The sequence below is a fragment of the Mixophyes fleayi genome, chromosome 6 (genome assembly GCF_038048845.1).
Source record: "Mixophyes fleayi isolate aMixFle1 chromosome 6, aMixFle1.hap1, whole genome shotgun sequence".
NCBI lineage: Eukaryota > Metazoa > Chordata > Amphibia > Anura > Limnodynastidae > Mixophyes > Mixophyes fleayi.
This window is the reverse complement of record NC_134407.1, coordinates 158,020,908-158,039,549: the sequence shown is the minus strand read 5'-3', so window position 1 is coordinate 158,039,549 and position 18,642 is coordinate 158,020,908. Positions and strand designations below refer to the sequence as shown.

General features: G+C 38.0%; 1 protein-coding gene across 1 annotated transcript in view; it reads right to left on the bottom strand.

The window, feature by feature from the left end:
* NSF (N-ethylmaleimide sensitive factor, vesicle fusing ATPase) overlaps window positions 1-18,237 on the bottom strand; it is a 66,126-nt gene extending 47,889 nt beyond the window's left edge. Inside the window, exon 1 of the mRNA XM_075176887.1 lies at window positions 18,094-18,237. Coding sequence (XP_075032988.1) covers window positions 18,094-18,105 — 12 coding nt within the window. The 5' untranslated portion in view covers window positions 18,106-18,237. The remainder of the gene's footprint in view (window positions 1-18,093) is intronic.
* Window positions 18,238-18,642: the final 405 nt, after the last annotated feature.

The window sequence follows — 18,642 nt, the reverse complement described above, 5'->3', positions numbered from 1 at the left end:
TTTTTCACCAGTAGGATTATGACGGACTACTTTGTATGCTATACAAATACGAAGTAAAATTAAACAGAGATTATATATCTAAATTGTACAACAGCAGATGTTTCTTGTAACATGGCACTTTTGGGTAGGAGCTACATGCTTAAATGGTTAACTTAAGGTCACATCCAGGAACACAGGTCATATTATCTGCTTGTCAGATACAGGATGAAATCCCTGAGGCTTTAGATACATTTCTGTAATCAGCTGACTGATTAAGAGCGTAAGCTTGTGAAACAGGACACATCTCTCTCTGGCTACCTTCTTCTCAGCCTGTATGTGTATTGCGGCTGTTTAAACATCACATCAAAAAGTCACTTTGGAGCCTGCATATAGGTCAACAATATATTTTCATCTCCAGTGCCTCCATGTTTCCCCCAGTTTCAAAGGGAACAGGTAGGAATGATCATAGCAACAGAGCATTTTAGAAAATAAATGCTCTAATCTTGAAGCAGAAATAGATCTATACAATTGTTTGATTGAGTAATACTGGCTGTACAATATTAGACCATTATTATTTGGTAAATGCAGTCGGAAGATGACCCTAGCTGCCTGTGTGTATGGTCATCTTCTAACATTACCAGGCACAAGGGATGCCAAAAGTAAATTCCTCCACTCAGCCTGAGGGGCAACAATGGCCGATTGTAGACCAATTTGGCAACCTATATGTGTGATGAGAGTAGCAGGATAAGCCTGTGTGATATTTCTACTAAATGTTGAACTGTGCAAGCAGACCTTCCCACATCATCATAGAAACCAGGAATAGTCTTAAACATTTACATACTGGTAGGTTATAGAAGCTTTTGATAAAACGGACCCTAGTTTGTGTGTGTGTTTGCTTGGTAGGGAATTTAGACTAATCTCCAGTGGGATCTGAATGATTCAATAGTCTCTGGAAAGCACTGTAGTTTGATACAAATAAACAATAATACTTTTATAGGATGCATCCTTTAATATTTACATTGGAAAAACAAATAAATATAAATAACATGGTAAAAGTGCACTCATCAACAGGGACGCTTAAAGGGGAGAGGGGCGTTTACAAAGTACAAAGGTCTGGGCCTCACAATTGACAGCATCAAAGTGGACCTGTGGAGAGCCGAGTGTACAACAAGGTGCCTGGTCCTGCCCTGGGATGTAGTGTTTGTTACAGCTATATGCTGCTCACACAGCTCTTCACTGCACTACACACTGAACACAGAAACAATGCACCTACTTCAGTTTGAGAGTATTATGGGGGCACGGTATGTACTGTGGAGTGCTATGGGGGCACGGTATGTACTGTGGAGTGCTATGTTGGCACGGTATGTACTGTGGAGTGCTATGGGGGCACGGTATGTACTGTGGAGTGCTATGGGGGCACGGTATGTACTGTGGAGTGCTATGGGGGCACGGTATGTACTGTGGAGTGCTATGGGGGCACCGTATGTACTGTGGAGTGCTATGGGGGCACCGTATGTACTGTGGAGTGCTATGTTGGCACGGTATGTACTGTGGAGTTGTATGTTGGCACGGTATGTACTGTGGAGTGCTATGGGGGCACCGTATGTACTGTGGAGTGCTATGGGGGCACCGTATGTACTGTGGAGTGCTATGGGGACACCGTATGTACTGTGGAGTGCTATGGGGGCACCGTATGTACTGTGGAGTGCTATGGGGGCACCGTATGTACTGTGGAGTGCTATGGGGGCCACGTGTGTACGGTGTGTGGTACAGTGTGTGGTGTGTGAGGGTGGATGGGTCATTTTTGTCTGAGGGAGTCTCATTAGCTCGTGCAGCCTGTATCGGAGCAGCTCCACCCACTACCTAGTGTTGATGAATCAACCACACCCCCATGGTGTGATTCCCCTTGACGGCAGCGCACAAACTCTGATGTAAGCATCTAAGGAGGGGCCACAAAATATGGTGCTGTACAAGGGCTCTACTTATCCACACTGTGAAGGAAGCCATTTTTTTAGGACAAACCAATATTCCTGAGAATGCAGCCTATCAAATAAATAGGATCTAGCAACATCACTGGGGCACTGAATTTGTGTAAGCAATAGGTGCATTTAAATAGAAATAGGAAACCAGCATAATAGATTCTGGTTGCCGATTGCTACAAGGACATCTAATTTTCACCCCTTGCATCTTAACATGGTTTTGTCCAGGAGACTTAAGAAATTTCTTGCCTCCGTTCCTTAATGAATCAGGCACATAATGATAATTCCACCCTACGCAACGATAACTCTCTCCCCTTTAAATTTTAAGTATCCCAACAAGGCAAATCTTTGTATTTCCAGCAGTCTGTGTTGACCTCTACCTACATCGCTTTACTATGATGCGAAAAATACATATATTGACACAATTTTCAATTATTTTCTAGTGACACTTTAATACGTTTCTTTAATATTATTAAGGCTAGATGGTAATCATTGCATTCCACATATAGAATTTTTTTTACATTTTATTGTGCAGTTGGCTGATACTAACAAACTGAAGCAGAGTATACATGGATTAATGTGTTAATTAATGTGTAAACAAATAGGGGTAAATGTATGATCATCCGATTTCAGCAAGTCCCCGGAAATCGTCGACTTTGCAGTGAAAATTTAAAGCAGCAATGGCTTGTAAAGACAAGTTTGCCTTTACAAGCCATCGTGACTTGCAGAGATTGGAGAATCATACATTTACCCCAAAGTGTTCTAAGGTAATGGTACTAGTGTGACATTTATTGAAAGAACATTGTGTGCATTTTTTAGATGTGCAGCTAAAATGCCACAAACAGGATATTCTATTAATTATAATAAATGTTGATCCAAAAAAGTAAAATGAAGGCATCACCCACGTACGGAGAATACTGAAGGCGGAGAAATAAGGCAACTGCATTGATAATTTGTGCCTTTATTTTTACATGAAAAAGAAACATGCACTCTGATAAGATATCTGGTTTAATGATACACAATATAATCTATCCACACTTACAATAAATAAAAAAAAATGAATCAATAGTTGAATGGCCAGATCAGTTTCATGCTGTAAAGCCTCTCGGAAAATACAGCGATGTGGTTATATATATATATATATATATATATATATATATCTCTATCTCAATGCTTGAGAAAGTACACAGCTTGGTGGACGAAACGCGTTGCCGATTTCTATCCCAATCACATACAAGCTACTTGTTTGTCTCCGATAATAGGATTTCACCATATACTCTGTTGGAGTGGACACTTTCAAATAGGAACCCATTAGCGGTTATTTTACCACACGGACCCCTTACAGGTACGCACCTGCATTATCATTGGATTTTATCCTAGTCGGACGAAAACTACAGATCCAGTGTGAGACCGGACTTTATTCGGAAGATTACTGGAGAGACTGTAAGTGCAGAATATTGCTTAAACATCTCCGACACTTTTCTAGGTCCCTGGCAAGACTTTTCAGTTCCGCCATCTCTTTTTTTCTATACGGAATACCGTGCCCATCCATCAGCTACGGAGGGTCAGTTCCTTTAATATTGTATGCTCTACAGAAAAGTCAGCGTATGAGCTTGGCATATCACAACTGGACAAGTCACACGTATTTATATCTATGAACATAATTATCATTCTATCGACATTTCCAATCAGCCATTATTTGCAATGTCTTATGTCTAGATACTGACTATTGCAGAATCGTCAGTTTCGCAACATTTATTATATTCATGTGTTCATTATTGCCAATATTGTCACACTGCTGTTACTATGAATGATGTCTTCATTTTGAATATAATATATTTTTTTAAATCTATTACTGCAGTAATTCTTTGGAAATTGTACATTGGTTTTTATATGTATATGTATGCCTATATTTTTATATGTGAACACTTTAATCATTAAATTGTTATATTGTATCTTCCATTGCCTTGGATATCCCCAATTATCTATCACTTAGGTACGGTTTTATCGTGTGATACACACTCTTTTTGGGGTCATCTTACAGCACTGCACATTATCTTTTTTGTTTTTTGATATATCTCAATGCACCTTCTCTCTCCGGGGTATCTCAATCGCTGTCATACAATGAGAAGTCCAAAAAGTGTTGACTTTGGTCAGGGTGTGGAGCCCACTACTATGTCCATGGAGCATCCAAGATATGACCAGTAATACAGTGCAGTGGGATATAATTATTTTATCTCCCATCACATATATGGGATTACTTATCTGGAATACTTGGGATTTAAGGCTTTCCAGATAAGATTTCAACTGTAATTGGGTTCACCATTTCTGAAATATACCAAATTACATTTAACAATTACTTCAAGCTTGCTACATACTGGCCCTGGCACTTCCCATCATATTAGATTGTTTAGCAGCAGCTCTTAGCCATACTCAATGTTTCGCGGCATGCTGCAGATTTGTCGGCTGCATATTCATACCGCGAATCTTGTTCCACCACATCAGACAGGCGCTCTACTAGATTGAGATAGGAGGATTGTGGAGGCCAATGGAGTACACTGAACTCACTGTCATGTTCGTGGAACCAGCTTGAGAAGACTTATGCCTTGTGACATGATGTATTATCCTGCTGGAAGTATTAGAAGAGTAGAAGAATGTGTCCATAAAGAGATGCAACATGGTCAGAAACAATACTCAGATAGGAAGTGGCATTTAAACAATATTCAATTGGTATTAAGGGGCCTAATGTGTGCCAATAAAACATTCCCCACACCATTACACCACCACCGCCATCAGCCTCCACACTTGACACAAGGCAGGATGGATCCATGGGTTCATGTTCTGTCAAATTCAGACCCCACCCTCTGCATGTCGCAGCAGAAGCAGAGATTCGTTAAACCAAGTGACATTTTTTCAATCTTCAAATGTCCGGTTTTGGTCTTCTGTTGCTGTAGCAGATCCACTACAAGGTTTGATGTGCTGTGCATTCAGAGATGTTCTTCTGCATACCACTGTTGTAACACATGGTTATTTGAGTTGGTCTTCTTGTCAGCTTGCATAAGTCTGGCCATTTTTCTCTGATATCTCTCATTTGCAAGGCATTTTTACCCACAGAACCGCTGCTCACTGCATGTTTTTTGTTCTGTGCACCATTTGTTGTAAACGGTAGAGATTGTTAGGAGTGAAAATCCCAGTAGATCAGCAATATCGGAGATACTCAAACCGCCCAAGCTGGCACCAACAATCATTTCAGTGTATGGCGAGATCAATAAAGGCTCGAGTCTTTCTATTAGACATAATCCTGTAAGAACTACATGAAACAATTATGGCTATTTTTCTTTTATTCTAAACCCTAGGAACCATGTAACCAATGCACCTTTCTTTCTATTGAGGTCAATGCACAACTTCCCTATTTCCTTACTAAGATCCTACTGGTTCCTAGATTTCACTGACTAGATGCCGAATATATTTGGGCTATTCCTGCTCTACCTGCAATTCCTTGGTGCAGGCTTTCAACCCCAAATTCCTTGGTGGTGTGTAGATGTGCTGATTTTGCACTGACTTGGAAAGCAACATTACCTTATTTACTAGAATATTCCCAAAATTCATGTGCACCCATAGTTCAGAAGACAATTGAGAACCATACTAAAAAATTAGCGGGCCATTATTCACCATTATTTATAAAATGCCAACAGATTATGCAACACTGTACACCAACAGCATCATGATACAAATAAACAACATACAACGACAAGAAGCAGTAGGTAAAAATGGCGTTGCTTAAATGTGCTCAAAATCTAAGGAATGTGGGAAACCATGGATACATAAGATAGTGGATAAAAAATTGGCAGTATTGGTGGAGAAAATGCGTGTGGCTACATTATCAGCCACCATAATTAATGACGCCATTGACAACTGACATTTCTGTGCAGCTTGCGGGAGTGGCACGGTTGGCATGAGGCGAAACAGTTTCCTTTCAACATTTTTCTCAACTGAACCTCCTCCCTCTTCTCGTTCTGGAAAAGGCTGTTGCTCTTGTGCTGCAAGGGCACTCTTATGGTCATGTGCCAGCGTGGAGTAGCTGGGTGCCCAGTATGTTTCTTTGGCATCATGCTCGCTGCTGGACACAGACAACATAGAATTTGATCTGCCAAACACTTGGGGCTAGATTTACTAAGCTGCGGGTTTGAAAAAGTGAGGATGTTGCCTATAGCAACCAATCAGATTCTAGCTGTCATTTTGTAGAAAGTACTAAATAAATGAAAGCTAGAATCTGATTGGTTGCTATAGGCAACATCCACACTTTTTCAAACCCGCAGCTTAGTAAATCTAGCCCTTGGTGGCTGTTTGCAATAGCTGTAGTGCAGACGCTGTTTCCTACACTCAGCCTAACTGCAAGATATCTTTCACATTTGACCACACACGTATATATGGACAGTTCAGAAAGACCAGCCATATCGTATAAGGCAAAGATGGATTGGTCAGGTGATGACTGCCTATACTGTCAGATGTGATCATCTTCCGATTGGATTTACCAGCTGTACAGATCCTCATTGAAAGGTTTCTGGATCCGCATTCTTTTTGGGTTCATACAATGCAATTTGTGACCAATTAGGTCTAAACCAACTAACATGGTTTGTAAAACTGCAGCGTGTATAAGATCCTTACGCTTTAAGCATATTGTAATGTAAGCAGCATGCTCACGCTGGAATGGAAAGGGTTATACTTGGGGTCTCTATATCTAGATAAATTAAGCAGCATTGGCGATAAATAATGCAAACCGCTTCTAAACAGTGACTGTTCCCTTTCCTCATACAGAAATAATTCACTGCCTCTCTGCACATAACAGAAGATCCAGCCTCCCCCTCATATGTCCCTGCAGCTGCACAGAATCCAGGTCACTTATGGCTTCTGCGACACATCAGGAGATTGTAATGGGTATTTGAAGAATTGGAACGCTATGCTAAATCCAGACTCATGCACTTTGTAGGAATCACTGCGGATTCACAGCACCCCAAATTTAGAAGAGATCTCTGCCACGAGCAAACATCACAGTGTGCCTCTATTGATATACATCAAAATGATTCTTGCTGCAAAAAAATACATGGCATTCATTTTACAGAGTAAAGCATGACATTGTATTCCACCCACAATCAGATTGCAGACAACCTTACCACTTTAATATTTAAAACACTTCATACAGACAAGAAGACAGTGGTAGGGAGGGAATATGTGAAAAAAGGGAGAACAAGATGCTGTGACAAAAATAGCAAGTACTAAACCTCAGCTGCATGCATCAAACATGTACTATTAATTCAAAACCAGAAGGTTGCACTTTGTTTGGATCAATAAAATCCCAATTCTTTTCATTTGCTTGTTTGAACTTTTGCTCTCTTCTGTTTTACATATTGTTGATGACCCTGGCAACAGCATGCTCTTACCTAACCAACTTCGTAACGAACAGACTTCATTATAGGCAACAGAGCTATGAATTAACAACAGCTAAGGAAAGTGTTTAAATAGACTATAACTGATTTAAAAAGTAACAAGGTCTTTCTAGTGTTTAAGATTGTGCAGTCCTACATATATAGCACGGAAAGCCAGTAAAATTAATAATAATTATTTTTTATTATAACCCAGATAGGGCCCTGGTCGGAATCAAACACTTGACCCCCAACCCTGTGAGGCAGCAATGCTAACCTGCGGTTAATAAGAGCTACATAATACAGATTAAATAAATGAAGCATCCAGAGCTGTAATAAACATCCACATGTGGCTTACATGCTTTGAAAATGATCACACCTGGCTGGTACGATACATCAAGAATGGGTAAGGAAAATCAATAAAATATTCTTTAATAATATCATTTATTTATTTTTAAATTGGCATAATTAAATTTGGCTGCAGTACTAAAACATTTGCACAATACAGAAGCCCCAGAGAGCAAATCATATGGTCACAAGAAAGGCCAGTGACTTTACCATGCGATATCACCAGCCATTTTCTCCAGGTCCGCAGACTACAACATCATCTATATTCTGGTTTTGCTCTGCCTAACTCCGCTTATTACAAAAATGCACATATTGGTGTCCCTTTCCGGGGGAAGACCCACACAAATACATTGCAGTGTAAATTTCTGGAATTGTTTATATTATGGAATGGTAACAAAGGGGAAGTATTACTATTAATAAGTATAATCATGAAAAAGTAAAAAAAATTTGTGATGCTAGTCTGGTTTACAATCAAATGACATTTAAATAAGCAGCTATTTTAATATTTTAAATGACCCAATTTAAAAACATATCAAACAGAAATGGAAAGCCATATATGCACGGAAGGTATACTATATATCGATATACGTATCAGCAGATTAAAACCTCATCTTAAAAAAATGCTAAAGTTTAAAGTAACACGCCTAATATTAAAGTGCCCTAAACTATACACAGGTTTCTTTATTCATTAATTTAGCATTATATATTTTTATTTATTTCAGAGCTCCTTTTAAAGCCAAGATGCAAATTTCTGAGTGATCACTTGAAGAGGGTTTTTACAGTCACTCAGTACCACAAGGAGCAGTTCCTAGGGCAATAGGATTTTAGCAACACATCCATACTTTGAGGAACTGTAGTATCTACATGGAGATGGGGAAGTAAGTATGATCTGATTCTTCTATTATATAAAATACATGTGCTGTTTAATTACTAAATAATGATTTCACTTTCAGAATCTCAGGAAATATAAGGAAGACAACTCTCCTCTCCATGAACACTGGGCAGAACTGGAATGTCTGTTGCCTTGTCTGTGGTACCTCTAGATCTACAGTGTCAGCTCAGTGGTGAGTAGCTCCTCTGAAAGTCAATATCAACAGGAGGAATGTGGATCCACACTCCTCAGAGATTATTATTAATGGAAGATCTGCAGGAGTAAACAACCGTAGCAGAAGCAGAAAAGGATGAAATACTGCATTCCTGCAAAAGCTTAATTAATAACCTGCAAAAAGTTCCAGTTGAACATCTATTTAGCGTTAAACTAAGCATTTCACAAGCCATTGATCAGGGATTATGCCCAATCCACTGACCACAAATACAAATTACCCAATACTTGCACCCATTCCACCACCTATTCCCACACCTGCACCATATTTGTATCCATATCAGACATAAATCTACAGTTCCACAGCAATATATGTACAGTCCATATACAAGCTTACCACAAACACAGGGCATAAAGCACAAAGTACATCTCCTCTAATCCCACAACAACTGCATTTGAAACTCTGGGAATATGGGCCAGACTATCTACCCATCATTCTATTATGCTACTGTCCACAGCTGCTTTACAAATTTGGTTTATTTGCATTAAAGTAAAATGTAAAAAACAAACGGGAAAAAAAAAAACCAAAAAAACCACAATGGGCCCGATTCATTAAGTTAAGTAAAGCAAAAACAAAAAAAAAGAGTAACTTTGAACCTCGGCAGAACCATGTGGTATTGCTGGGGGAGGTACATTTAAGATGTGGGGACAGATTTATAATTTGGAAAGAGCATGTCCTAGGACAACTTTTACTGTCAGTGTAAAAATAAAGCTATCAAGTATTTGCATTCTACATGGAAAAACAGCCAGTATTTTCCTTATGTGCAAAATAATAAACTCATTTGCACCCCTTGCAGTGCAACATGGTTTTGCTAAGGTTCAAAGATACTCATTTTTTTTGCTTTCCTTTCCTTAACGAATCAGGCCCAATATTCTTTATATTAACCTTTATTTAAATAGCACCAGCATACTCTGCATCGCTTTAGAGTTAGAAATAAAACAAGACAGAGGTAAGAGGACGCTGTGCACAAATGTAATTATTGTATATTACAATGATTAGTGTATAGCCAAATTCAAACGAATATAAATTTGAATATTTTATGTTTACATTTTCTTATATTGCCATTATTGGTGCCCAGCAGGAGAGTCAAACTATTGTGCTACTTTGTTTCTTATTTTGAGTGCATGTTCTTGAGCCTCAACAGCTGTCCATGCTACATCTTCCACTGCAGGGTAAAGGAGTTCTCACCGTTGTATACATCCTTCAGGTGTACACGGTTATGTGGGTGCATGAATCTCCATTAATTTCAATATATGTAGAAAGGACATTCTAGAAATTGATTGCCATGGCCTAGCCCTTAGCTGAAGATCTTCCTAAGATGTGGCCTCGTTATATTTGGCATTAAACAGAAAACCTTGTAGGCCACAAACACATGAAAAAAATGGCTCTCCTCAATCTCCAAGCGGCGTTCGGTTTGGAAAATGAAGAAAAAACAAACAAACTTTCTTTCCATTGTTTTGCAACCCATTGCTAAGGTTTTAAAGATTTTAAAATAGCCTGAACTCCCATAGGCCCTTACATCAATTGAGATACAATTGTAAAAGCCATCGACAGTTGCCGGAAAAACAATCCAAAAATAATTTCTACTAAAACTTTGGACCACTTTAAGCTGGCATCTGTAACTAGATAGGGCTGCCAACCAATGCAATATGAAAAATGTGTCAATTTCCCAAATTCATCAACTCTCTACATATCCTTGGTGGGCTCTGGAATTACGTCGCTTGGCAATTCTCAAGTATAACCTTTAATTGGAAGAGAACAAAATATAAATAAAATATGCAGTAAACATTTCTATATTCAGAAATCATTTGTTTTGTGGGGATGGAAAGTGGATTTACACAAGACAGGAAGTTACACATACACATCATCTTTTTTTTCCTTCCATAAAGAAACGCTGACTATTCCTCTTCGGTTGCATTTCTATACTAGACCCAAGACAAGGGTAGGTATACATTGTACACTTGCCATCAGAAGGCAATGACTAGGTAAAAACAATAGTAAGACATAATTACATTTCCACTAAATCATAGCAATTAAATTTAAGTTAAAATTTGCAACTAAATGCAATGTTATTACATAACACACAAATCTAACCATGACTATAACAAGCCTAATAAAAAGCCAGCAGAATTGACAATTGGGAAAAAAAAAGGATATTATAAGCCAATGGAGAGATCAATAACCTGGATAAAACAGACTACTTTTATAAAGTTCATGAAGTATTATAATACATGTGTTAGGCATGTATAACATGATGGGTAATACAGGATTTAATAATAAATTAACTTAAGTTTGCCAGCAGTCTCTCCCCTCTATAGACATACAGTAGTCCTCTAGCTGGTATTGGTTTTCATGAGGCTTGGTCATACAATGACCAGGAGCTCAACAACAGTGGCAATAGTTATTCAAATATAATCATGACATTTTGGGGTACTTCTGAACTTTCAAAAAGAAGAGAGAATAGCGCTCCTTGCTAATGAGTTACAATAGCAAAGGGTAAACCTAGTAACACTGGCATTTTGCCATGCTCTCAAACACCTCCTTCTAGCCATCATGAACCTCACAGCAGTCACCTATAGCATAAGACTCATAATGATGTAAAAACTCATCTTGCATTGAGCAGGAACACAAAAAATAAATAAATACTTGCTATATTCCTACAATTATTTCTTCACACTTTAACAAACCAGTTGCACACCCTGGGCCTTATTCATCAAGTAATGCAAATGCCGATATATGCCGTATCACACTTTAAATTGCTTTGTGCATGCCCAGAATCTAGACGCCAGAGAGCTCAATGGCATGCAATTCAGATTCGAGCACAAAGGACACATACAACAGGCTGCGAATTCATGGGTGAAATGGGTAGGGTACTGGGCGCATGCAGAGTCAATGTACAGTAAGTGTACTAAGCTCGATTTAAGCTTTGGGCACCTCTAAGATATGTGTTTTTCACCTGCACCAGCTACAGGGCAGGTGTAAGGGCCGAAAATTTGTGATGACTGTCGCGTATCCATGCTAGAACATGTGTTTCCAATCAGCAGCAATAATGAGAATGCATTTTACGCATTTTATGTACAGTAGATATTAATAACATCCTAATAAATGTATTTTATGAGGATTTTATTTTTTTAAAATATATTATTTTTTTTTAGAATGTTTTGTCATTAATGACTATATAATTAACAGGTGACATCGATTGATTTTTTTTATTTTCCTGTGCTTTCTGCCGGGACCTAGACCTGTATTCAACAAAAGACATTTCTTCAGATGCGGTTGTAGTTGAATAAGTGCGCCTGCCCCATTTTAAAAAAACAAAAATACACAATATGTTCATTTTTGTGTGCCTTAAATCAGATCCCTTGTGTTTTGGCGAAAGTTTGTATTTAACAGGATGCTCTCTTTTTTTTCTTTTTTTACTCTCTTGGTACACAACGCGGTCGTGAAATTTCATGGAATCTTCAAAATATATTAGTGCTCTTAACAACTTCACACTGAACGTCAGTGTGCATGAGCTCAAATGGAGCAGCTAATAATTTACTTTAAAACAGAGCTGGAGTGGAATGTCAGGTTAACATCGAAAATTTAAGTTTACCCTTCATAGGTTATATCAAAATATTACAATTTGGAAAATAATATTCTTTTAAAGAACAATCTCGGAACAGGAAAAAGAATTTAACAAAGATACAATGAAAACTGTAAGAGATGGAAGAAACTGAAGATCAGGAAGATACATAGCAGATACACAATTATAACTGTGTTGTTTGTAACACATTCACTCACCCTTTAAAAGACCTTTTTTATTTTTACATTTTGCCTTGCTTACGGTAACACTAATATTACTATAGGTCCGCTCTCCACAAAATGGCTGGATCCCTATCATTTAAGGCTTTTCAGTTGACAGGCATTTAATATAATTAATATATCACACTTGCAAATGTCTCAGCACACTACTCTTTATTTATTGCTTTTGTTTACCCTTAATACACATACACTCCAGGGGGTAGATTTACTAAACTGCAGGTTTGACGAGGTGGAAATGTTGCCTATAGCAACCAATCAGATTCTAGTTATCCTTTTTTTAGTGGATTCTACAAAATGCCAGCTAGAATCTGATTGGTTGCTATAGGCAACATCTCCACTTTTTGAAACTCGCAGTAAATAAACCCCTAGGAGGGGAAGAGAAGGTAAAACAAGATTTTTCACAAACTAAGTAAAATAATAAGGTACTTGCTATTTACATTTTCCAGAATTTTCTGATTATTTTAGCACATTAATAGCTCAAGGCACTGTGAACCATGATGGAAAACAAGAGTCACCTGCATATAGACTTAGTCTCATTTTCCTACAGATCCTCATGGGTCACTACATGGCAGGGTTTGCATAACTATTAACAATCATCTGTCTTTGAAATACCAAACTACACAGTAATAGGGCAATGTACAGTACATTCAGCAGATAAGATTTTAAATGTACTATGACAATATGCAACAGAATATAATTTCAGAATATAATATCATTTAAAAAAAATAAAAAAAAGTATTTTTTGTAAGAATTTACTCTTTGGGGGGAATTCAATTAGCCACGAGGAGCAGCTGGACATTCCCAGACAATACGGTACAGAATCTCCACTAATTTTCTCCTCAAAACTCTGTGGGAGTGAGAGAAAAGGAGCGGAGATTTTAGTAAAAACTCATTCCAAATTGAATTACCTCAGTCTTCCAACAGTAAGCTATAGAGCAATGGTACCTAGAAAGCTACTCATCCTAAATTTCACCAAGGTATAGAAGCTTTACATATCTATTTGTGAATGTTAAGACAGGCCTTTTCATATTTCATAAAGAAATGTTTTCAGTTTAGTAGCCCTTGAAAGCCAGTATGAATTATCATGACAAGTGTGCACCATATTTTCAAACAATTTCTTCTCTGGGCTACATCCAGTTTCATATTGTATGTACTCCATATGAGACTTCATGTCATGTGTAAAAATGAGTGGATATTGCACATTAATTGCAGAAAACCACAGTGGTGTTAATACAATAATACCGCAATATGAAAGCAGAAACTGATTCTGATGGTTTGATATTAGGTTTTCGCGTATTATCTGAAATCTGAGACAAAACTTAATGGCCTTCAAATGTTCTATTAGTATTCACTGATACCCCAACTTTCCAGTGCAGCTCCAGTCCAAGTTAAGTGGTATTGAGCAATTGCTCCCCCTCCCTTTTAGACAGCCAAAGCCACATCCCATTTATGACTGCCCTGATATAGGATGAAAAAGTGTTACTGCAGAGTATCGCATTCCTTTTTGAGGACATTGGCTCTAGTTCGAACATTTCTAGTCAGACATCTGCACAAGCTGTGACTTTCCTCCTCTTCAATTATTATTTTACATAGAGATGCTCCCTCCTCTTAATCAATGGTTGCTGTGTCTGAAGGCTACAACAGACAGCATCAGAACATTTAATATATAATAAACACAGACATCAGTTATTTCTGATATATTGTTTAATGCAGCAATTAATAGGCTTTCATATACATTGTATATATTTTAAGTCTAAAGGTGGCTTTACTTGATCTTATAAAGCCAGTGACATAAGCTCTGTTTCCTAAGGTGACCCACAAACTGCTTAATCCTGTAGTATGGTCTCATCACCAAGTAAAAAGATCAGTTTCTAACTTAGCCAAACAAGCGGGAGAGCCAACTGAGCACATCGGGGTATAGTAATGTGGTTGGAAACTGAACCAGTCAGTCACCAGGTGTTGGCAGTGACTTCACTCCTACAAGCTGATATGCTTAGTCGGAGAGTGTTGGTGTCAAGTGTCACCAGAAGGAGTGGTCAGTAACGGCAGGTTAAGATTAAGCAGCAAAACCATAAATAAACTGTAGAGAGAGAAAGATTGGGTGGTAGAGTAAGCTCACCTGGGGGTAAATGTATCAAGCTGAGAGTTTTCCGACGGGTTTGAAAAACCAATCAGATTCTAGCTATCATTTATTTAGTGCATTCTACAAAATGACAGCTAGAATCTGATTGGTTGCTATAGGCAACATCTCCACTTTTCAAACCCGCTGGCAAACTCTCAGCTTGATACATTTACCCCTTGGTCACAAGCACACAATGTATTTTCGTCATAAAAGATTTTGTCAAACTATTGATGAATTGTGTCTTTTCAAAGCACAATTACATTTATTTGAAACATACCTACATATATTGTAAGTAGATGAAAACATTCTTCCATTGAGCCTGAACATGTTGCTTGGACTGTGGTCATGTTCTTTGCTTCACTGGGACTCAAGTAAGAGACTATGGGGGCTCCTCTGATTGGCAGTGGCGGCCATGCACCATATTGCACCCAGAGATAAGTTAATATTGTTTTCATCAATTCCTGAAGACTAATGACAATTTTGTGCACATCAATCTAAAGCCACGGAAAATTGGCATACAGGACAATATGCTGGCCAGGGTTATGGCATTCTATAACATCCCTTCAGCAAGGGTGGTGGTAAATGGGCTTTCATCCTCATCGTCCCTTATAGATAATGACACAAGGCACCGTTGTCCGCCCTCCCAATCTTATTTTTAATAATATTGGAGGCCCTTCTACAGGCCATATGTGACAATCAGAATAGTCAAAGCATAATATCAGGGGCCTGGACCTAGGTTTTAACTATCTTTGAGGACAATATACTTCTAATTATCAGCTGCTTATCTCTCTCTCTTTCAAACATTAACTAGTTGGATGAGTTTGGTCTGTTCTTAAACCTTAATAGAAAACTATTCCCAGTCGGAGGCTCTGAATATTTTGTTATCAACCGAGTTGATTAGGGTGCCCTAGAGGTCATTCCCATTTCTTCAGCATCAAGATAGGATGTGATATTTAGGAAACTACTCCCCAAGAAGGAGCAGTCTAGACATGGAAGATATCCCACATTTCCCTTGGTTAGGCAGAAAGGGGATAGTACAAACATAATACTTCCCAGGCTAATTATTCTTTTTCAAATGTTCCAGATCCCAGCACCCATGTTTTTCTTAAAGCACACTTGCACCATTTTCAATAACTTTATACAGGAGGGCAGCCTGCTAGGGTCAAAGTCTCTATCTTTATAAAGATTAAGAGAGCAAGAGGTACCGGATGTCCAACTATATTATAATTCAAACCTATTGCTTAAACTGTTGGACTAGATTAATCATGAATGCAAAAATGAACGATTAACAATCCTATGAGAGGTCTCTCTATTCCTGTGATGTAGCATTGCACCCAGATAAAGATGACTGACTGCCTGCCGGCCATGCCCCTCTCTAAATAACATGTGAAATATCAGTTATCCTATACAACCTATATAACTTACACCTTGTAGCTGGATTTACTTCTAAATTTAAATGAGGCCCTGTGTGTTTAAAGGGTAAGTCCACCTTCAGAGAAATCCATTTTCCAGAAAGAGTTGTTTACTTTCGTTGTTCTTAGATACAACAGCTCTGTTCTGTAGATACAATTCTATCCAATGCACAGACCTGAGCTCACCTCTTGTTGTGTACAAGGGCAACAAAAATAAACAGATCAGTCTATACAGTGAAATCAAAAGGAGTGATGGTCAACCTAACACATTTCATGGGCCACATATATGAACCTTCAAAAGGGCTGCATATTACCCTTAATCTCAGTACTAAAAATACAGCCCCAAAATTACCTCTGCACCCACACATCACTCATTCCAAAAAAAACCTCAGACTTTCCACATGCCACTTATACAGGGCCACACTTCCCCTTTAAAAAAATATTTATTGAAGCTGAAATAAACACTGATTATTGTACTAAAATTTGTCAATGGTAAAACACCTTTCATCAAAAGAGTTGTTCTGTCTCCAAGAATTTTTTTTTCTATCTCCACATAGTCCCATCATTGTGGCCTTTTTACAATGGGGGAGATTCTGTGGAGAAGATCCACTGTAACAGTCAATAGTGTACAGTGCCTGCTTGATTGAATGATTAAAAACATTTGCTAGCACTCCTACAGGATGTATCTGTTCTATTCATGAACCTTACATTTTCATCCAAAATGCACCACCAATTTGTCTAACTGCTGCAATGGCTGACAGTACTATACATTACAACTTTCATACACATATATATATATATATATATATATATATATATATATATATATATATATATATATATGGCATTTTAATTTAAATTTACACAACTTAGCACAAATCCAAATATTGCAGTAATCAATAGATTATATTTGAATTGCATACAGGTCTAGAATCTGACACACAGTGTGCCTTATATCTGCAATGCTCATTTCTACCTGACTGGCACTAGAAACCATGTCAAGTGATAACACAACTCACTATTCTGTCTGCCTAGATACATAAAACTAGCTCTTAATAATGGTCCTTGGAAGAAGCACGCATTTCCAATCCTCGTCTAGTATAACAAAAGACCTGATTTAGATGCCCATATTTCCCACAGGGATGCATGCAGTACAATGTCAGAAAATTTAAAATTATTAATGTAATATAAATCTTGGCAGTAGGAATAATCCTTCTGTACTGACAAGCAACACTTACCTATCGATTGATAGGCAGTCACCTACTGAATAATTTAAATTTAGGCGACACTAGAAAATGGGATATGCATTCATAAATAGCATTGTTCAATATAGAATACCTTGTCACATGACTACAGCTGAATGTGAAGAATAACACACATAACAAAATGGTATAATATCCTCACACAATACAATCATAGCCCCAATGAGATCTGACTGCAGTAAAAAATACACAGTCAACAAAAAGCAAAACATGGAAATGTACATTTACACTTATATATTTAGAATGCTTTTACATTTAAAGATGCATGTCACTTCCATTAATATACCATTATGAATTGCATATCTACTCTCTGGAGATAAAACCCCATTAATCTGTATGTTATGAACGATAAAAAAAAATGTATCTACTAAAAAAACTATTTACATATGCAAATAGTAAATACTGCATGAATACACGAGGATAAAGAAAGCAGGGATAACAATAATACATTTAATGTTGTTAATCTATAGGCTGTGGCTAGCTTTATTCGTATAATAAATATTGCATATTGTGAAACTGATGTGTATTGATCTCTCCTATACGTGTTACACATATTGCATTTCCATAAATCCATACACTGTCCTATCTATAGTCGTACAATGGACTAGTCCACGTATTTATATGTTATATAGAAATGTCACCACGATGCTCGGTCACTCACCCGCCCTGCCATGCCTGCTCCTGTCACCGCACACCGATATACCGGCTGTATAAACCTGCACCAGCTCAGCAAAGGGGCAGGAGACGAGCTTCTCTGTGTGGGCGTGTCCTGCAGCCTCACGTGATCACTCTCTACAAGGGCGTGTTACGTCACGGCGCAATCCCGGAAGTATGACTAGTAGTGATGAGCTGGAAGGAGACATGTTTTTGGTTACATCGTCTTTCTTTTATTTCCCTTTCCTCTATGCGTCTTCTTCCCTTATTCCCCCCACCTTATCATTCCATACAAGTTATCTTTCTATTTACTTTCTCCTTCTTTAATTCCATCCTGTGTCCTTCTATTCCACTTTATCTCCTTCCACCTTACACCAGTGTGCATTCTCCTTCATTTCCCCTTCCCAATTTTTCCATTCCCTTCACCTTTTCTTTCTTTAGTCTTCTCCTCTTCATTTTATTTTATTTCTGCAGGCTTTCTATTCCTTCTCCTTCCTTTCATTTTCATATTTTCTTCTTTCTTCATCGAATTCCCTTCTTAGTTCCATTATTTACT